At 40.4% G+C, this 19,359-nt stretch overlaps 1 protein-coding gene across 3 annotated transcripts in view; it reads left to right on the top strand.

The window, feature by feature from the left end:
• asic2 (acid-sensing (proton-gated) ion channel 2) overlaps positions 1–19,114 on the top strand; it is a 320,498-nt gene extending 301,384 nt beyond the window's left edge. For all 3 annotated transcript variants that reach the window (XM_071469031.1, XM_071469038.1, XM_071469022.1), the window contains 8 exons: positions 2,579–2,706; positions 7,076–7,226; positions 7,554–7,610; positions 12,715–12,868; positions 13,961–14,052; positions 15,533–15,612; positions 16,225–16,293; positions 16,987–19,114. In XM_071469031.1, coding sequence (XP_071325132.1) covers positions 2,579–2,706; positions 7,076–7,226; positions 7,554–7,610; positions 12,715–12,868; positions 13,961–14,052; positions 15,533–15,612; positions 16,225–16,293; positions 16,987–17,088 — 833 coding nt within the window. In that variant the 3' untranslated portion in view covers positions 17,089–19,114. The remainder of the gene's footprint in view (positions 1–2,578; positions 2,707–7,075; positions 7,227–7,553; positions 7,611–12,714; positions 12,869–13,960; positions 14,053–15,532; positions 15,613–16,224; positions 16,294–16,986) is intronic.
• The last annotated feature ends 245 nt before the right edge of the window (positions 19,115–19,359 follow it).

Here is a 19,359-nt window from a genome sequence, read left to right as displayed (position 1 = left end):
TGTTTATGCTGTTTAGTTTAGTTTCACTGTAATGAAGGAATATGTAACACACCACAACAGTTTGGCTTTTTTAATGTGTTTTTAATACCAGTGGCTAATTATATAAGATCTAGCTGCGCTATGGCTGCTAATGGAGCATTTATCCAGCAACTGCAATAAACATATAGCTTCCTTTAAGATGTCATATTAACACATTTCATATCCACTTATGATCAAATGGCAGTGAAATGAAGTCATCAAATGAGAGATAGCCCTGTACACTCATTTTTGTGCACTTTTGGTCAAGATCATTTTCACAAGGTTTAGTCCAGACCCTTTGGGGCCAAGCAACCCTGCGTTAAAATAACACTGGGAGCTGTGTTGTTGGGGGGCGTGTTGCTTAAGGTACAGGTGAGACGGTAAAATACAGTGCAGGAAGTTCAGTTTGAGTAACAGGTTAATGTGTATAAAGGTTTCTCAGACACCTAAACTCTGGTTTGTAATACTCAGAGGATTTTACAATGCTGGAAAGTTGTCAGATTGGCAACTATATTATCTTTTGTAGTAGAAATGTGGCCTTCATGTTACAAAATAATCCACCAGGAATGTGCACTTGCATGTTTGTGATTGGCCAAACTAGTTAATATATTAAAATTAATACATCTTAATACAGCCGTAGTTTGAAGTAAGGAATATCTTAATGCTGCTGCATACAAAGGTATTTTTGAATATAGTGTGGTTGCAGATATGTGACAACAGTTTGAGGAACCTCTTTTCTTTTTTAACAGCACAAAAAAATGGCTTTTTAATCATGAAGTGTGATTTAACCTGATTCTGTCCAGATTGTCTCCATTGAGGCCACTTCATCTGGTTTAGTCTACTTTGCTAAAGTGGGGCCAAATTGGCAAGTTTATGACCAGAATTTAGCCTGAAATGTTGTTGATTTGAAAGTTTAGCCTGATATGATCTAATGTTGGCCTTTTTGAGTAGATGTAACCTGACTATATGGCCAAAGGTATGTGGACAACCCTATTCTTACCTCAACCCATCACAAACCTTTGGGATAAACACCAACTGTGAGCCAGGCCTTATCACCCAGCAGCACCAGGCCATCTCACTAATGCTCCTTTGGCTGAAAAGGATCAAATCCCTACAGTAAGGATCCAGAAGATGGAAAGTCTTCTCATTAGAGAGGCAGCTGTTATAGCTACAGGTTAATACTCACAGTGTGGAATAAGATGTTCAACAATGAAATATATCGCCATAAAGTATATAATACCTTGGGAAAATGTTGTGCTGCAGTTTCCTTTTCGTGTGTTAATCCAGTTAGAATGTGTATTTCCAACATACACAAAAAGGTAATAGCTTTTTAATGGTACAATAGACACATTAAAACTGATAAGTTACAGAGCTAAAGGAGACATAAAGGACATAAAACATAAAGGACATAAAATCTGTCAACCACATACAAGTACAAAACCTTCATTACACAGGACTTGACACTATGTTATAGAACAGAACGGACACTGCACAGCATAGGACACAGAAATGATTAAACTGTCCCACACACACATATGAAGACAGGGTCAGCAATCTGCCATCAATTTTACACACACGGCTTTGTCCTCTCTCTCTGCCACACACATCCTCAAAAACATATACACCTTCTATTTCTATTTCCACACTCAGACTCTGATTATCTCTCTCACACAGCCAATGTTTTTGTTTTCATACTCTTTTACTCACACACACACATACATACACTCACACAGACACACTCACTGTACTTTTCCACGGTCATATTCTTCCTAAGCCACAGTAAACACACACAGCCAAAGAAAGCATGTTTGATCCCTTCATCTATTCCTTAATGTGAATGCACCCAAGCTGTCGCCATATCAGTCACTGCAGATGTTTGATTGATGAGTGTATCATAGTAGTAGGGGGATGCTGCTGTAAGTGTGTGTATGTGGTCTGTTCATTTGTGAAGCTGGCCACACTGAAAGGCTGCAGATCGCCCCGGGGTGTCTGGGTAGTCGGCTGGCAGTGGAAAGTCTTGAGTGAATATCCACCACTGAATGTGAGGACATGGAGAGAGAACGTTATCGATTTCCACAAACACCACTCTCTACTCTCCCATAAATATTATGGCTCTTTATGTCCTTGCCTGTGCATGTGTGTCCATACGAATGCTCTGAACTGCAGGAAAAAGGTGCTTTTATCTATGGAGTCAGCACCAAGCCTTCCTCCCTACTTGTGTTTAATGTCAAGATAAATGGGGGACAGCATGTCTCTGAGAGCGTTCTAATAAAGACGTTCTTCCTAAAAGCCTGTGGCTTTGAGCAGAAAGCCTGAAATTGATTGCTAAAAAGGCTGTTTCAAACAGGAAACTTTTTAACTCTCTGCAAGAGCGTCTGTTGAGTGTAAAGTTTTTTCAGAGTGTTGAGTTTCTTCCTGCTCCTTTGTCCCCTGGGAATTTTATCTGAACCAGTCAAAAAGCCAAAGACATTTGAATTTTTTTTCTTTTTTTGCACATCTCTGTTTGTTTATTGACTGAATAAATCAGCTTACTGGGCCTTTCTATCTGTTTTTTTTCCAGAGGATACAGCCTTTGAGGCAGGTGTGCGGGTGCAGATCCACAGCCAGGCAGAGCCCCCATTTGTTCACGAGTTGGGCTTCGGCGTGGCCCCTGGCTTCCAGACTTTTGTAGCCACACAGGAACAGAGGGTAGGTGTCCCTGACTTCTTCTAATACTAATGGTTAATACCTTTTTTTATCATTTCTTCTCCTTGTGCTGTTTTTCTCTTCTAATCTGAATGTTGAGCTTATTACTCAGAGAAAGAAAAAGAAAACTGTGATAAATAGCTTGCCATAACAGGCATGGTGGGATTGTCCTGCATGTATTGTGTGTGTGTGTGGATGAGTTTGTGGCTGCATGTGTGTCCCAGTCCCCTGTGGACCTTCAGTTGGCCTCTGTGGTCTCTTGTAGTGATTGTTGACTGACAAATGATAACTTCCTCCTCTGTCAGTGGTTTTGACCTTGCTGGTAGAGAGGTGCTTCACTCAGACTCAGCCCACTCAATCATACTGAAGCTTTGTTCCATTGCACAAGGCCAATATTAAAGGCCGCAGGCCTCATAGATATATAAGGTCATAACAGGTATTTGATGCAAATAGTCTTTTCTCTGTCCCCAGAAGCACCCACTTCACAAGGCTGTTTTTCAGTTTTTCTCCTTTTCTTTATTTTAGCTTGAGATGAACAAACCACCGAGGGTGTTTCCACACATCCAAACTGAATGTCTTTATATTGTGACTCCTCTCAGTCATGTCACTTTTTCTAAGGGTTATTGGTTCTGTCTCTCTTTGTCACTTTTTATCTCTCTATTTCTCAATTTTTCTCTCTGTCTACCTCTTTCTGTTTTCCTGCCTCCAAGTCAAGCTTTTGAAAATGCATTGTCTGTCTCAGCAGGGAGAGTTTACTGGATTGCTCTTCTCAGGGCAGACAGATTTCTGTCAAGATAAATTCATTGCCCTCTCATCTTTAAAAATGGCCTCTGTTTCTGGAATATCAACGATATTTGTTGTTCTTTGGTAACCAATGGCTGTCCATCAGTGTTCACATGCACTTAAACCTGCAGTAACTCATTTCTTTTTAGACACAACAGTGGCATTTTCTCACCTTTAAATTGATGTGTGGGAATTTGTCAGCAAACACCCATTCACTGCCTTTTTACTCAATGTTTGCAATAATTTGGAGTTGTGTTTCTGACCACCCGGCAAATGCAAGTCCAAATATAAGTTTTTGGAGCTTCTATGCCAAAAGCAGTGCTATGAGATTGGTGAAATCTCACCAAAACAACCAAGTTTTGTGACGTAAAGCAAAAATAATGGGCATGTGATCTAAAATCCATCTCTAATTCACTTGCTTTTTTTGTCCGCTACAGCATACAATAGCTACATGCTCTGGAAATCTCCCTCTAAACAATAACTCACCTTACCACTTCCCTGCTAATGTCTCCTTCTTATCCAACTTACAAACATGACCTTGGCTTTTTAGAAGACTTCAGACCATGCTTCAGAGTGTTACCATGACTGCAGGAAGGTAGGATGCAAGAACAGATCATAACACATAGCAATGCATCCTTGTATTAAAATAATTCCATCTGAAGTCAGACTAAAACTGAAACAATATAAATTAGCCTGGAGTAGTTCAAATATTTAACTGTCAACAGCTGAACATTTGTCTGTTTGTAAAGATGAAGATGCATTATCATTGCTAATGAAAAAAATAAAAGCATGGCTCACAGATTCGATTCCCCAGGTTCTCTGGGTGAGCTGGTTTCTCAAGTGTATGCAAATGTGCTCACAGAGATTGAATGAAATCGCAAATAAAAGGGAGTTTGGTTTGAATTTTAGGAACTTTTCTTCAATTCATTTGAAACCTTGTTTCACTGCATCACAGCTCAGTGTGGTGCTGCAACACAGAGTCACCTCAGTGGTTGGCAGGAATGAGAAGAGGAGATCTATCCAGAGATGGTTAGGCCTCCTGGGTAATGAGCCTCCGGGGTGTCTGTCTGTGCTCATCTGTCAGCCCAGTTCTGTGACTGGCAGGGTGAAGACAGGCCCTCGTCTACCTGCCTGCTGTGAAAACACCGGCCCTCTCCACAAGCCCACACAGTGGGAGACGCTGCAAATTTAGCTCCAGCTAATTAATGCAGAACTGCACTTTGTATCAGAAGTCTGGGAAAAACCCTCCTACTGTGAGAAGCTCCCACCTGTCTCTTCAAGCTTCCTCCTCTTCTGTAGAAACCCAGAGGGCACTTTCAAATATCTCCAAAAACAATCAGGATAATAATGACAGGGTAGAGTATCTGAGGCGAAGATTTGGGATGGGACCTTGTGGAGCATGTCAAAAAAATCTGGTGATTAGTGGACATTTGTAATGGATACCATCACATCATACGCCTGTGAAAATGACTTTGACAAAGAGTTTAAATGAACTAATTTTGGCTAATAATATTGGGCCTAGATCAAAGCGGCTTAATCAAGTGAGCTAAAGGCACAAAGTACACAGCCTGTGGTGGGGCTGCATCAGTCCTCACACACACACAGGCAGGCAGTTTGAAATTTAAGCTCTCCAGACACTGAAATTGCTCTTCTGTGGGCTTTTGAAGCTAAAGGGGCATGGTGTTCCCTTAGCCGAGAAAGTCTTTCTTCCCAAGGATTAAAAAAAAAAGAGTCTTCATTATACCGAAAAGTCTTTATTATACCATCATTCCTTTGCTGCATCCTGATTCCAGCTCAGAGTATTTGAGTTTCACTTCAGCCCTGTGGTGCCAGGGTGTGCTGACCTGATGTTGAGGTTCAGCTCCAACCTTGACTCTAACATTTCCAGTGTTAATGCAGCGACCTTATTAAAACCCAGCCTGTTCTCAAATCTTTTTTTTTTTTCTTTTTTTTTGTCCGTGTCCCTTGCTGATCAAAAAAGCCTAATTAAAGCAGTATAATAGGAAAATGGAACATTGATTAATAACACGCTGAGTGGTGCACAGGTCTCTGGTCTTATTAAACTTACATAATCAGGTCAGCAGGTCTGAACATGGTGAAAAGTGATATCAAGTACCTCCGATTATCTGATTACAGAGAAATAATCAAATCTTGTATCAGCAACAGCTGACTTTAATAAGACCAGAGGTTAAGATTAGCTGAGGGTGTGAAGGTGATTTTAAAGGTTAAGGATTGCAGAGAAGAACCTTTCTTATGTTCTTAATAAAAATTGATAGTGTCTGGGTGTCAGTGTTCATTGCTCGCACTTGTGCTGGCATCAGGGAGGACATGTTTAATTATGACAGGAGAAACTCTAGCCAAGATGGCCAGAGGCCTCTGGATGCAGAAATGTTCAGCAACACACAGATTGCTGTTTGGATTGTGTTTGAATTTATTGCCTGAAGTGTTTAAACGAAGCGACTGTACATACCCACGGCATCAAACAACCTCCAAGCAGAGAAACAGCATCGTCTGATACGAGGTGCAGGGCTTCAAATTTTGTCAGGACTAACAAGCAAACCGTGGCCAAATATCACCTGGCAGGATGTTGTGTTTTGCCTCATCCAAGAAAAATTGCTCTTTTGGCAGAAAAGCAGCTTCACTTGGGATGCACTGTGATGACGGTGGAGGGATCTGGGGAACAGAGGGTGGCGGGTGATCGATACTGAGAGCGCGGGTAGAGCGCGCAGCCTGGGTTGTGGAACAGATGGGCCTCCACGCTGCTCAGCCTGGTGTCCCCTGTCCCTCATCTGCTGTTCCAGCCTTCAGAGCTGCAGGAGCAGGAGGTGAACATTTGGAGTTTTTGTGCTCCCATTGCTTGGTGTTATGGGATTTTTCCGACAGAGTCTGGCTATCTGTTAAATTGTTTTCCGCACCGCCTGGTTTGTCTTCTTCTTCTCTGTACTGGCTGAGTTTCAAAGACTTGGGAACATGTTTTGGAAAGTTGCTGTAAGGATCTGTCCACAGTTTCAACTGAATACATGCATTTTGTCTGTGTGTGTGCGAAGGTCTTACAAGTCTTAAAAAGTATTGAATTTAGTTCTCTCTATAAAACCCTTATAAGGTCTTAAAAAGCCAAAACAATGGTCCTGATTTTGTTTCTTCCTCGCCGTAGACAATAACATTAGTTACAGGCTGTTTGGAAACAAGTAAACCTTGTGTAGCAGCAGACTGTGCATACAGAAGGATACTTCATACATTTTTATCATCTGTTGCTAGCCACTCATAATGAGCAAGTGTCAAAAACTTTTATTATCTTAAGAATTATTATTTTCTCATTGGTTAATTCATCCAGTTTTGGATGTTCAGGTTAAATGATTTATTATTTTACTCTGTATAATTGTTATATGCAGCTTGTTGTAGCTGCTCTTATTCCTTGGCAGCTATGATGGTGAAACAGGTATTAAATTACATTCTATATGGTTTTGAAAAGATCGTAAAGGTCAGATTTAATCAGGTGGACACTTCAGAAACCCTGGCGTGAGCGTGTTTGAGAGAAACCATCTGCACTCACACCCCACTAATCCCTCACCTCCTTTCTCACCTATAGCTGACCTACCTGCCTCCCCCGTGGGGAGAGTGCGAGTGGAAGGCCCTGGAGTCAGGTTTTTTCCAGGTCTACAGTGTAACTGCCTGCAGGATCGACTGTGAAACACGCTACATTGTGGAGAACTGCAACTGCAGGATGGTGCACATGCCTGGTAAGAAACACTGCTTGTCTGACTTCAGCGTTTGCTGGTGTATTGACTGTGCATTCATCAACAGACGTTTTCAGCAAGGTTGCAGTATTTTATGTGAGATTAAATGGCATTGAGAGGCCTCAAGACGAGTCAATACTGGATTAGGTGTTGGCATTTAAAATAGGCCTGGGATTACGCGTCTGGCAGAAAACAGGTGCTGCACCTTATCTGTTGTTTTCAGATTCATTTAACTGTTAACACTTTGTGTGTAGAGTTTTCCAAGTAATGTTGAAACACTGCCCCTGACCAATTTCTTCCTCTAATGTGTTTCATTCAAACTGTCCCTAGGTGATGCTCCGTACTGCACGCCTGAGCAGTACAAAGACTGTGCTGAGCCTGCCCTTGGTAAGTCCACATATACACCCAATCCCATGAGTGTGAGTCAAGCTGACACATACTCTCTGTAGTCTGGTTTACATATCATTATTTGCCTAGGCTGAGGATTTGGATTATGTTTTTTTCCCCTGTTGATGCTAAACCTGCTTTAAAGATGAGCAACACCAGAGAGAATTTTAAGCTTGAAACGGCTCAACTTAAGAGCAGCTAAAGTATTTTATCATGCATGCCAACGCACTGTAATAGGAAAAAAACGTTACTTTGGGAACAGGTGATAAGCACTGTCTGTCACTGGACATCAGTTAAAATGAAGCATGTAGGCTCAGTAGGGACACAACAGGTCTAGTAGAAGTTTCAGTGCATGTGCCACTTCTTAACTTTTTGATTTATCAGGAGAACATGGTTAATCTCAATATTTCCCCTATTGAGAGAAGGCCTCATCAAATCTGTAACCAACATCAGAGCAATCAGGGACTGCAGTGTTAGAGTTTCATTTAATGGGTGGATGGTCAGATAGATAATGGGTCATATTTCCTGCATTGAGGTAAATTAGACAGCCATGTAAAAGGTTTTTGGCAGGCTTCACTCATTCCTTCAAATTCAAGATTTTACATTAACTTTGTCAGTTTTATTAAATGTTGGCTTACCCAGCAGTTTTAAGATACAGATCAGACTTTCTTCGTTTTGATTTTTTAACAACTGCCATAATACAATTGTAATATTTTACCTCTAGCCATAGCCACACAATCAAGACAGACTCATGAAATTCAGATAAGATAGATTCTTTGTGATTTGATTGGAGCTAAATTCCTTGGAAAGTGTTTAGAAGTCAATGGTTTAGCCTTCCAAAGCAGCAAGATCATCAGGAGGTGTTTTCTCACCCTTCAGTATTTGAATATGGAGCCTATCCCAGCATGCATTGGGGGAGAGTGAAAGTCACGCACAAGGTTTAGTTCACAAATTTATGCTAAAAAGAAAAAAAAAAGAAAGAAAGAAAAAGAAAAATCACCAGCCACATGTCTTTCCATAAAAGTACTTTTTCTCTGTTGACAATGTCAAATATGGATATGAATCTCTACAGCAACAAGAACAAAGGTCTAAAATTAGATTCAGTCTAATCAGGTTGGGTATTACATTGTATTACTTGTCACGCAGACTTACTATGTGCTCAGATTACACAGTGCGTCATAATAACTGCAGGAGAAAAATCTGTTTTATGAGGAGTTTAAACACTTCCGATCAGATTTAAGATGGATTTATACGTCTGTGTGAAGGGAGTACATCATACTCAGATATGTGAAAAATCTAAGATTACCTTGTAGATTACGTTGAGCTGATGTGCACCTCCTCAAAAATGTAACTGCACACTGGGGCTACAGATACAGTGCCATGTGAGGATTGCAAGTGTGTGATTGCTCAGCTTATGTCATTTTACCCCTACAAATGTCTGATGCCATTGGAAACTGTTGAGACTGAAGACAACATTAAGAAAGTTGAAGAAAGACTTCCAGCAGTCTTCTCCTTTTCAGTAACACACATCTATCAGAACAATTACACCACAGACCTTCTGCTCACCACCATCACCTCTGTCTGAATGACCGACCATAAAGTCTTTTATTCAGAGACAAGGTGACTCCAGTTCTGTAAATATGTGTTCAATCCTCTGTCGGTCTGAATCACAAAATCAAAAACTGTAAACACAGTTGCTGTGAGGAATATAATTGAAATACATGCATCTAGTGTTATTGGTGGAAATCCGGCACTCAACTGTAACTCAACTCTTGCGTTGACTAGAAATTGACCAGAAAGCTTTAATGCTCATCGGGTATTTTCAGACTGTTCCCTTCATCCATTTTCATTGTATTACATTGGCGGCACAAATATAGAAAATGGACATCTCAAAGCCTTGGGAAATAAAACCACAACCTGAGGTTAGACAGTATGTTTTTCTGTAATTGGTTGCATCAACCATATAAGAGCTATACCCATTTAGCAACCAAAGTGGTAGCAGTGGTAGTGCTTTTTCATCAAAGAGCACTACACAAGATTAATTCATTTTCTTGCATAGTAATTAAAAAATTATAGGATTCTTACTATTGTGAATAAGTAAACCCACAGTTAACCATACCGATTCTAATATAATCTGCATTTTTGAGAAATAAAAACCCAGAGTCAGTAAAAACATAAATAATACATAGATAATAAGTTGATTCAAAAGCATACTAAGTAATGTATGACCTTTATCAACCCTCAGCTGCTGGCCAGTGGGAGTTACAGTTCAGTAAAACTTTCTCTACTCCCACACCAGTCTCTCTGCTCAGCCCCCTCCTCCCCCACCCTCATGAAAATGATTTCTGGTAGAGCCAGAAAGGTATGAAAAAAAAATGTAGCCGAGGGCAACAAAACTTTCAGGCAATGAGCATCAAGGATGCACACTCCCACACCATAAGAGCATTTGGTGTAACTCACCAATGTGTCATTAACATGCACTAGAAACCACTAGTTGCACTGTATGATGCAGGAGGGGTGTAGAAGGCTTTGGTGCTTATTTCAGACAGCTTGTTACCTCTGTCTTTCCTGTAATTGGCTTCATTTCTGGAACAGTGAGGCTTTCACAATCCCAACACACACACTCACTCAGCTTGGATCATTGAATGCAAATGAATTCTAGTTTTAAATCCGGTGCCAATTTGCTATACCCATCAGGGGAGATTTCACACAGCAAAGTTTGATTGGGTTTTTCTCTCGCTGTAACTGTGTCACTCAAGTTTTGCAGAAGGCACTGAAAATAGTTTTTAATAGGAGACGGCTGCATCTGTTTACAACAACAACAACTTGCTTATCTAGTCAATTTTTTTTTCTGAGGAAACAAAGACAGTTTATGATTACACATAAACACATCATTTCCAATTTCTATTTCAGCTACTGAATAAGAGATCCAACCTGCCAAACCTGTCTAAATAAGAGGTTATATTAGTTATCAGTCTGTCAGAAAGGTATTTATGTATACTTTATGTCACATAGTATAACAGCTAGCTATTCTTTAACTAAAATATATTATGATAATTTGGTCTTTGGTCTAGAGAAAGAAATCAATCATTTGAATGTACGAGGCCTTGCTCACGTATATCAAATAACATCTCATTTGAATAAAAATAGGAGACCATTGAGAAGCCGTATTGAATTTCCCCCTTGCAATTACGTGAGTATGTGGCCCCGTCGGCTATTAGTGCACCGTGGGGGATAGCTGCCTTGTGCTCTGTGATCTGCAGGTTTGCCACTGAGCTTTCTAAGTGAGAAATAAGGCTGATAACATTAACTTCTCTTCTGCTCTCCATTCTGAGAATAAGAGGTTGGCTCTACTGGGGGATTTAAAAAGTGAAGAAGGTTTTTAAGTCTAGAGAGAGAAGTTTGTTGGTAGTGAGTAAGGACTCTTTAATCTCTGGTGAAATTAAATGAGATTGATTTTAAAGTTTGGATCTTTCAGCTTAAGAAAGTTGTTTGAGAGGAGTGTGAGCAGCCTTGATGTCAGAGAAGCTTTTGATGGAGCTGTGTTTGAAAAGCTTGTGTCACCTGTTATTACTGTCACTGTGAGTGAGTTGGTGTTATGTAGGAGGCTGAGGGCTTAAGACAAAATCATCCGGTGTTTTTTTTTTTTTTTTTTTTTTTTCTCTGAGCTGTGGATAGAGCGTGGCATTTTGGCATCAGAACTGTCCCTGTCAGAGTGACGGCTGTTTTGCAGATGCTGCTTGAGGGCATGTTTGTATTTGGAGCTTTACTTCCTCTCCTCTGTGACAATGACATTTACTTGTACTGTCATTAGAGCTTGTATAGAGTAAACATCTGCACGGTTTAAGATGCAGCATAAATCGGGCCATGGGAGCAGTCAAGTGTATTGTTAGTGTGTCCGTGTTTGTCGGTACAGTATGTGTGACCTCGGTTTTTGGTCAGAGTAAGAAAAGAGATACCAGATGCAGCTCTCAGAAGACATGCAAGCCTGATGCTCTCGGCACGAAGAAGCCACAGAAGCTTCAGACCTGTACTTTAAGTGCAGTAAGCATTTAAAAGCTGTGAAAAAGCATTGATGCACATCCTCCACTAACATGCACACAAAGATGTAGCTAATTGAAATAATTACTCTAGATGTGCTGAGTGCCTTGAACCATTAACACAATTTAGCACAATGTTTTAGCCTTGTGGAGAAAAAGAAAGGTAAAAGGGCAAAAGGACATTATAAAAATAGTATTTCAAATTTTTGAACGCTGAATAGTCATTTAGTACATGAAACGTCAGAAAATATTGTAAAACGCCCAGTGCACTTTCCAATCCACAGTGACCTCTTTAAATGTCTTGTTTTTTACTGAAACAGTCCAACAGTCCAAGGACCAATAATATATTATGATATAAAACAGAGAAAAACAGCAGATCCTCACATTTTAGAAGCCAAAACCAGCATTTTTGCTGCAGATTTAATGTGTCTAGAAGCTTATGGTAACTTTGCAGTGACCTTAACTTTGTTTAAATTATTTAATTACATTTTTGACAACACTGTAATATTTTAAAATATCTTGAAATATCAAAGTTACTCATGATATTTGTCTGTCACTTGCTGACTTTATCAATTTGAACTTTTTCATATCTTGTACTTTAAATGTCAAACAATCCATATATGAATCTCATACATGGATTGTTTGATTTGCTCACAAGGTTCTCCTCCTGGTCTTTTTATAGCATTTTATTACTGCAGCAGGTTCTTCAAACAAAGGGAAGACTTTGACTTATCGCAGGGCTGAAGGCCTTAGTCGAACACATTTTCAGCAAGAATATTCATAACCACATTGGAACTTTACACCCAAATCAGTGGCAAAATACTATTTTGTTGGTGCCTTGATGAGACTTGGAGAATAAACACTGTGCGGGTAGTTATGAGCCAGTTTGTCTCATTCATTTGTCTCAGTATATCTGGGACCATGTAAGGAAAAGTCTCACTTTTTATCTAAAAGAGCATTTCTCCCTTGTGTTCATCATCCTCCACCCATCCTCTCACATGTCGCTCCATTTTCCCTCCCAATGTTGCGCTCCTCCCCTCTCCATCACCCGCTCCTGCTTGAAGCCAAACTGTCGGCTGTGGAGAGCAGTAACTGCATGTGCAGGACACCGTGCAACATGACGCGCTACAACAAAGAGCTGTCCATGGTCAAAATCCCCAGCAAGACCTCGGCCCGCTACCTGCAGAAGAAGTTCAACAAGACGGAGAAGTACATCACGTAAGTAGCTTGTCATTATGTTTGCTCCACCAGCAGGTGGTGCAAGAAACTACAAATGTACCCACTGTATTTAGCTTTAGGTTATTATTATCATATTGTTATTATTGTCTTGAACAGGCAAATGATGTTCTGGTACTAGAATAATAAATAAAATCTTCTACATGCTAATACCATGACATAAAATAAAAATAACTTAATCAGTTAATAAATTAACTTTAAACCTACTCAATGAACCAAATTTTTTTAACATTCATAGGTAAAAATGACCATTTGGGACCACACATAAACTGATACAGATTAACACTCACTGTGGTATGTCAGAGGTTCTTGGCCATGAAATACCAAAAGAAAACCACAACAGATGATGGTAAAATACCAGAGTACTCAGCTCCTGTAAAACAGAATGCTAACAAACAGATCACCTGCTTGGTCAATTGAAGATACAGATTCAGATTCATTTCATCATCCCAAGTGGGAAACTTGAAACTTACTGTTTGCACATTTCACATATCAGATGTAGGATTTCTTATTTTTTCTTATTTCATTTTTACAAAGAAATTTGAGAGAGAAAAATTTAGAAAGGCTTTGTGAAGGAGGCCCGGTGAGTGCAGCTGACCATTTCTGAGCCTTTCTTTTTGCTTATTCTCATTCATTGTCAATACACAAAGGCAGCAAGCCATCAACATTCTCATTTTCTGCAACCAACAATTTAGAGTTTCCAATTTACTTGATGAGCAGAGGAAACACACAGTCAGAGAGAAAAACATGCAAACATTACACAATGAGAGCTGCTGTAGCTCAGAGCCTCCTCGCTGCCACACAACAGCACAAACCACTGAGCTTCTTTAATGCCCACATTGTTTCCTATAGTCCATTAAATGATGGTTTTAAAATGCTGGGTAGCTCTGGTTGGCTGTGAAAAGCTGAGCCAATGCAACAAGTGTTGTGTTCTCCTCCCACACAGTGGTCATGCTTCCCTGGCTGCTCAGCTCTGGAGGGAATGGATGGACTCATTGTGCTGATTGTGTTGCTTGACTGCCTGATGTGGGATTCATTAATACATTCATTAATGCCCATTTCTGCCTTTTGCAGAGACAACATCTTGGTGTTGGACGTGTTCTTTGAGGCTTTGAACTACGAGACCATTGAACAGAAGAAAGCCTATGAGGTTGCAGGCTTGCTGGGTAGGTTTTACTCAATGATGCACTTAATTTTCCAAACCTGGATTCAGTCGACGTGTGTGATAAGCCTTCGACAAAATGTCAGCGCTAATGAAATGGTATAATTTTACCAGCAGCAAGTTCAATGTGTCACTTCTTCAGACATGTTACAGCATAAATAAATGAAAAGACCAGGAATCACAAGCTTTAATTGAATATAAAGAGGGCATTTCATTTGCTTGTTGTAATTTTTCAGTGTGATGCTGTCATATGTTTTATGATTGACCGATTCATTGAGACACGCAGTGATGCCCTCATGCCCTCAAGCAGCAGTTTTAAAATCTTCTGGGATGACATAGATGTTAATCCCATAAACTGCCAAAATTGCCAAACAAAAATTGCTAAATATGATTGACAGGTTCTGCAGTTTCAAAGCTGTAAAAATAAGCAACAATATGAATCAGGTGTGTTATTTCTACCTCAACTGAACCGAGTAGACTCCACAAAGTGCAGATTTTTGGGTCAGGTTTGGGTTGGTTGGTTTGTGTGTGTTTTTTCTTTCTTTGTGTGAAAGAATATAAAACTCTTTATCCGTTTGAATGGGGCCACTCTGCTGAGGGGGATGAGGGAGTGGGAATGTTGGTCTAGGAAAAAAAAAATGCAGCCACAGTTTTCACCACAATATGCTGTAACATTATCTAGAAAAGTACTGCACTGAAACACAGGCATACCACAGACTCCTGGTGGATTATTCTGTGAAGTGAAGGCTGTATTTCTACTTTTAAGGTTTAATTGTCGCGACAAAAGATGAATTATTGTCAGCACGATGACTTGCAAACATGATGAGTTGTTGCTTCGGTTCACTTTAATATTATAAACCAATGGCAGCATTTCATCTGATGCACTATCAAAGTTATGGATTTATTCCTGCATCTGGACTACCTCCATCATATTTCAATATTTTAATGTCACCTAAAGCAAAACAGGCCCACCAGTGACTCAGTCTGACTGTCAACTTTAGGATACATCTTTAGTTTTATTAAAATCTAATTTTGAAAAAATGTTTTCCATTAACCCAGCAAACTAATTGTTAGTAATCAACAAACGAGAACAAGAATAGATTCAGGTCTAAAGGGGCCAGTCCTTTTCACGTGGGTCAGGTCTTAAGTTCATGGGTTCTGGCATCAGTTTCCTGTGCAGGACTCCAACTAGGTCTGAGGTGAGGTGAAATATGTGAACACAACAGAGGAGGTGGAGTCAAAGAATGTAATAATAATAATAATGCTGAGTGGCATCAATGGTCTGCTATTTCTGTGCATTAAGACACCTCAGAGTGTCCTAACATGTTTGTACCATGTCAGCAAACTCGGAAGTGATACTTCAAATTGTCATTAATTGTCAGTTTAATTCATTTACTTGCAGTTCCCTGCTGAATGTAGCACACTGACCCAGAATGCTCTTTAGATAGTTGGCTAATGTACTGTCTGGCTGTGGCCTTCTACAGGTGATATTGGAGGTCAGATGGGTCTGTTCATTGGAGCCAGCATCCTCACCATCCTCGAGCTGTTTGACTATGCTTATGAGGTCAGTCTCAAGTTGCTGTTGAAGCAGCTAATTATTCCCACACATCACTCTCAGGCTCTCACAGTGTTTTTTTTTTCAGTGCAATAAACTTTAACTTAGCTCTGACCATGAAAACTGGCAACAGAAATAATGTGACCGATACAAAAGGCAGGTAAAGAGTTAGATTTGCTTCAGAACTGACTCAGATGAAGGACTGTGTAATGGTACTTTTCCACCACTTCTGCTCTACTGTGTGCCCCTCTTTAGAGCGTCTCATTTTGCTTTCAGCTGCACAGGGTTCTGACATGCACATAATATTCTTGTCTCACCTGGGGTTTAGAAATACCCAGGAAAAGTAATTTTCATTCGACTTTTTTTCCATTTTAATGGCAATAGTGGAATAATCGGGATAAGAAAACCTCATGTTGCCTACATAAGCAGTTCTAAAGCAACTTTTAACAGCTTTCATGCTTTCAATAATTATGATGGTGTATTTTGTTGCCACACTGGCCACCTAATTACTTTTTACTTTGAAGTCAAATGCTCCTGTACAGCCAGTAATTACAAGAGATCATCGGCGGTATCTTTTATAACAGACTGAATGAAGTCCATGACATATTCCCTGATCTACAGGTGGTTAAAGACAGACTGCTGGATTTACTGAGCAGAGAGGAGGAGGAGGAAAGTCACGGAGAGGATGTGGTAAGAGCAGCCTTTAACCTTTCACTTGCCAGTCTCCCTTACAGAGTGCTCTATTTAAGTGGAGTGTGTAGGTACAGTGTAATTTCACTCACTCTGGTCATGCATATCAAACCTGTCCCTACCGTCTCCACACAAGCATGTAGAATGAGCACCCTAGAGCCGACAGCCGAACTTTGGTCTTTGAAGGAGCTTTCAGCGAATCTGAGGAGCATGTGAACACATGAACATCAACTCTTAGTTAAATCAGCAATACCTGCTTGAAGTTCTGTTTGAATGTAAACTGCTCCATCAAAGTCATGGTTTGCCAAAGTCAGTGGTGAGAATTCATCTCTTGTATAAACTGTGTTATCCATGACAGCTTAGATTGTAGTGGGGTAGTGCTAAAGTGTTGGAAACGAGGCTGTCATAAGGTTTTGTTTGTGCAACACTTCAACCTGCAGGGGATCATCGACATTTTCATTCATTCATTCATCAGTTTAACCCTGATGAACGTTACGCTGATAGAAAAACGTTGCACCTTTGAAACTTTGTGTGTGGACAGCCTCTATGTGTTTGAGGCTGTCACTATGTTACTATGTGTTTGTTTAGTGCTACTTTGCATGTTAGTGGCTGGCTTGACAGCCAAAGAAGTCACCAAGGCTAAGAGTACTTAGGTGTGGCAAGCACTAAAACTCTTTAAATCTTTTTTCCCAGAGTTCCTGTGACCCGGTGGCAAACCACTCAGAGTCTATCAGCCACACTGTGACAGTCCCCCTGCAGACAACGCTGGGCACCCTGGAGGAGATAGCCTGCTGAGGCCCTCCCCCTTCCCCTCAGAGCCACACAAATCCAGCGGCTGCCTGCACTGGGTGGGGCTACATCCTCCATTAGGGCAGAAACTTAACAGGGGTAGGGAGGAGACAAGGACAAGAACAGGGCTTGGTCTTAGAACAGCACTGTGCTCTGTCACACCACCCTGTCCGAGGCACTAATGGGGATTAAGGAGCTGTCGGCTGGACTTATCGGCCCTCTCTGTCACCCTGCATTGTACTGTAGTAGGAGGGCGGCCTTCACTGTGCCAGACCTGCAGTGGGGCCTGAATCTCCACATACACACAGACAGAAAATCAGAGACTCGATGGTGGAACTACCTAAAAAGGGGGCTGATCCCTGTGCAGCATATCTATGTAACAAACACATTCATATGTCGCTCACTGCCAAATGAACTGTACAAAATTGGTTTTGAACTGTCCAAACTGCATGCGTCGATCTATCTTGCTCTCTTTGCTGATGCATATGCTGGACTGCAGTGTTGCTTTACTGTACATGTGTGCCATTTGTCTCTCTATCTGCAGGACAGGCCTGTAACGAGGGCCCAGGTGAGATATCGAACTTCGAATGTACAGATTGAACATATGGTTGTTTAAAATCATAGTTCAGATGTGACCTTTGAAAATCTATTCTAATGAGCGGTTTATCATTTCTTAGTTAATTATCATGGGGTCGAAGGGATTGGTTAGGTATGAGCATTACTGTGGGAAAAAAAACAAAAAAAAAACGCCTGAACATTTTTGCTTTGTTTACTGAAAACAGAGTGAAATCAGAAAATTTTGCAGCCTGCATTTTGCATTTTTTTTTTTTTTTCAACTGTCAGTTTCAGTTTAATCAGTTTACTGAAGGCATGTTTGCTGCGTGACTCCCGGGTGCTAAGCTGTTCTCTACAGACATCTTTAAATGGATGTCATACTCTTACTGTTAATTTATGTGAATAACTGACTGGCATCTGGCCACTGCACCTCACCACAGCGCTCTGCGAAGTGAAGCAGAATCAGAATTTATTTGCCTGCCAGACAACAAGCCTTGTACAAAACTCTGCAGTAAATTAACATACCCATGGTGTTGTTAACCCATTATTTCATTAAGATAATGTCAGGGTAATACTTTGAACAGCTATTATCATTTTATCAAGGATGGCATCATTTTGTCCTCCACCAAACAAAATATTTTAAACCATTTTTTCATTATAAAAATGATGAAAAAGCACCATGAGAAGGGTTCAGCGAGGAAACTCTTTTGTTTATGTTAGGATACAGGGTCTGCTGTGTTATGGTGTAAATATACGTGTTTTTTCTCATGAAAACGGGTACCATGCAGATATGCCTGAAGCAAATCTAATTTAAAAGAACTTTGGTAAAACATCGACTCATGGTCCAGAAATGAATACATATCTGTCACATTTCTTCATAATGTTACTGAATCTGCAGCTCTCAGTAGGTGAGAATGTTATCAACAGGCAGTAGCATTTTGGGGTAGTTGAATGTCTTGCTAAAAATGACGGACACACTTTGCTAAGAACTTCAGGCAACCCTTTCAGTGCAGGTTTAGCTGAAGCTTCAGTGTCCTCAGAAACAACAGTCAGCATATATATGGCTTTACACCAAAAGCTTGTGTGAGACCATTTGGATGATATAGTGTTATCTGAGTTTTCTATTTCTAGTCCATGATCTAGCATGGTCTCTGTCATCATGGTAATGTACATTACAGATAGGAATGAATTCAAGTGATTTGTGAGACTGTTTGAATCATGATTTCCCATCTGTGGCTCGACCTGCTGTCTCTGTGTACTATCTCATGTTGTGGCTTCAGACAAACACAATCCTCAGCCAACCTGCAGGGGTGTGGGACGAACGTGTCTCGCTTCCCATAGCGGCAGCAGCACTGGCTGTTTCTTCTCTCTACTTTGGCTTCAATTGTTATTGCAGAACAGCATTTTCTCATTTTGTGATGCAGCATACAGTGTGTGTTTTTAATGTGAAACAATTAAATAAAAAAGTTGTTTTGCAGCCGTGGCGTCCTGTTGTGGCAAGACTAAGCACAGCAGATTGACTTGTTTAGCACATTTCAACGAGAAGGCAATTCAGGTCGCTCACATGAAAGACATGATATAAAAAACACAAGGTGATATGCAAAGAGAGTCTAAAGGTAAAAGCAGGCATGTTTTGAGCTGATTGCTAACACCTCCATGCAAATATTCTCACAATGGCAATGCTGATGTGTAGCAGGTATAAGATTCACCACGTCCACATCT

This window comes from Trachinotus anak, unplaced genomic scaffold, assembly GCF_046630095.1.
Source record: "Trachinotus anak isolate AG129_WGS33_773 ecotype Australia unplaced genomic scaffold, CSIRO_AGI_Tana_v1 ptg000003l, whole genome shotgun sequence".
NCBI lineage: Eukaryota > Metazoa > Chordata > Actinopteri > Carangiformes > Carangidae > Trachinotus > Trachinotus anak.
The sequence above is the reverse complement of the archived record's forward strand: the minus strand, read 5'-3'. Positions and strand labels throughout refer to the sequence as shown.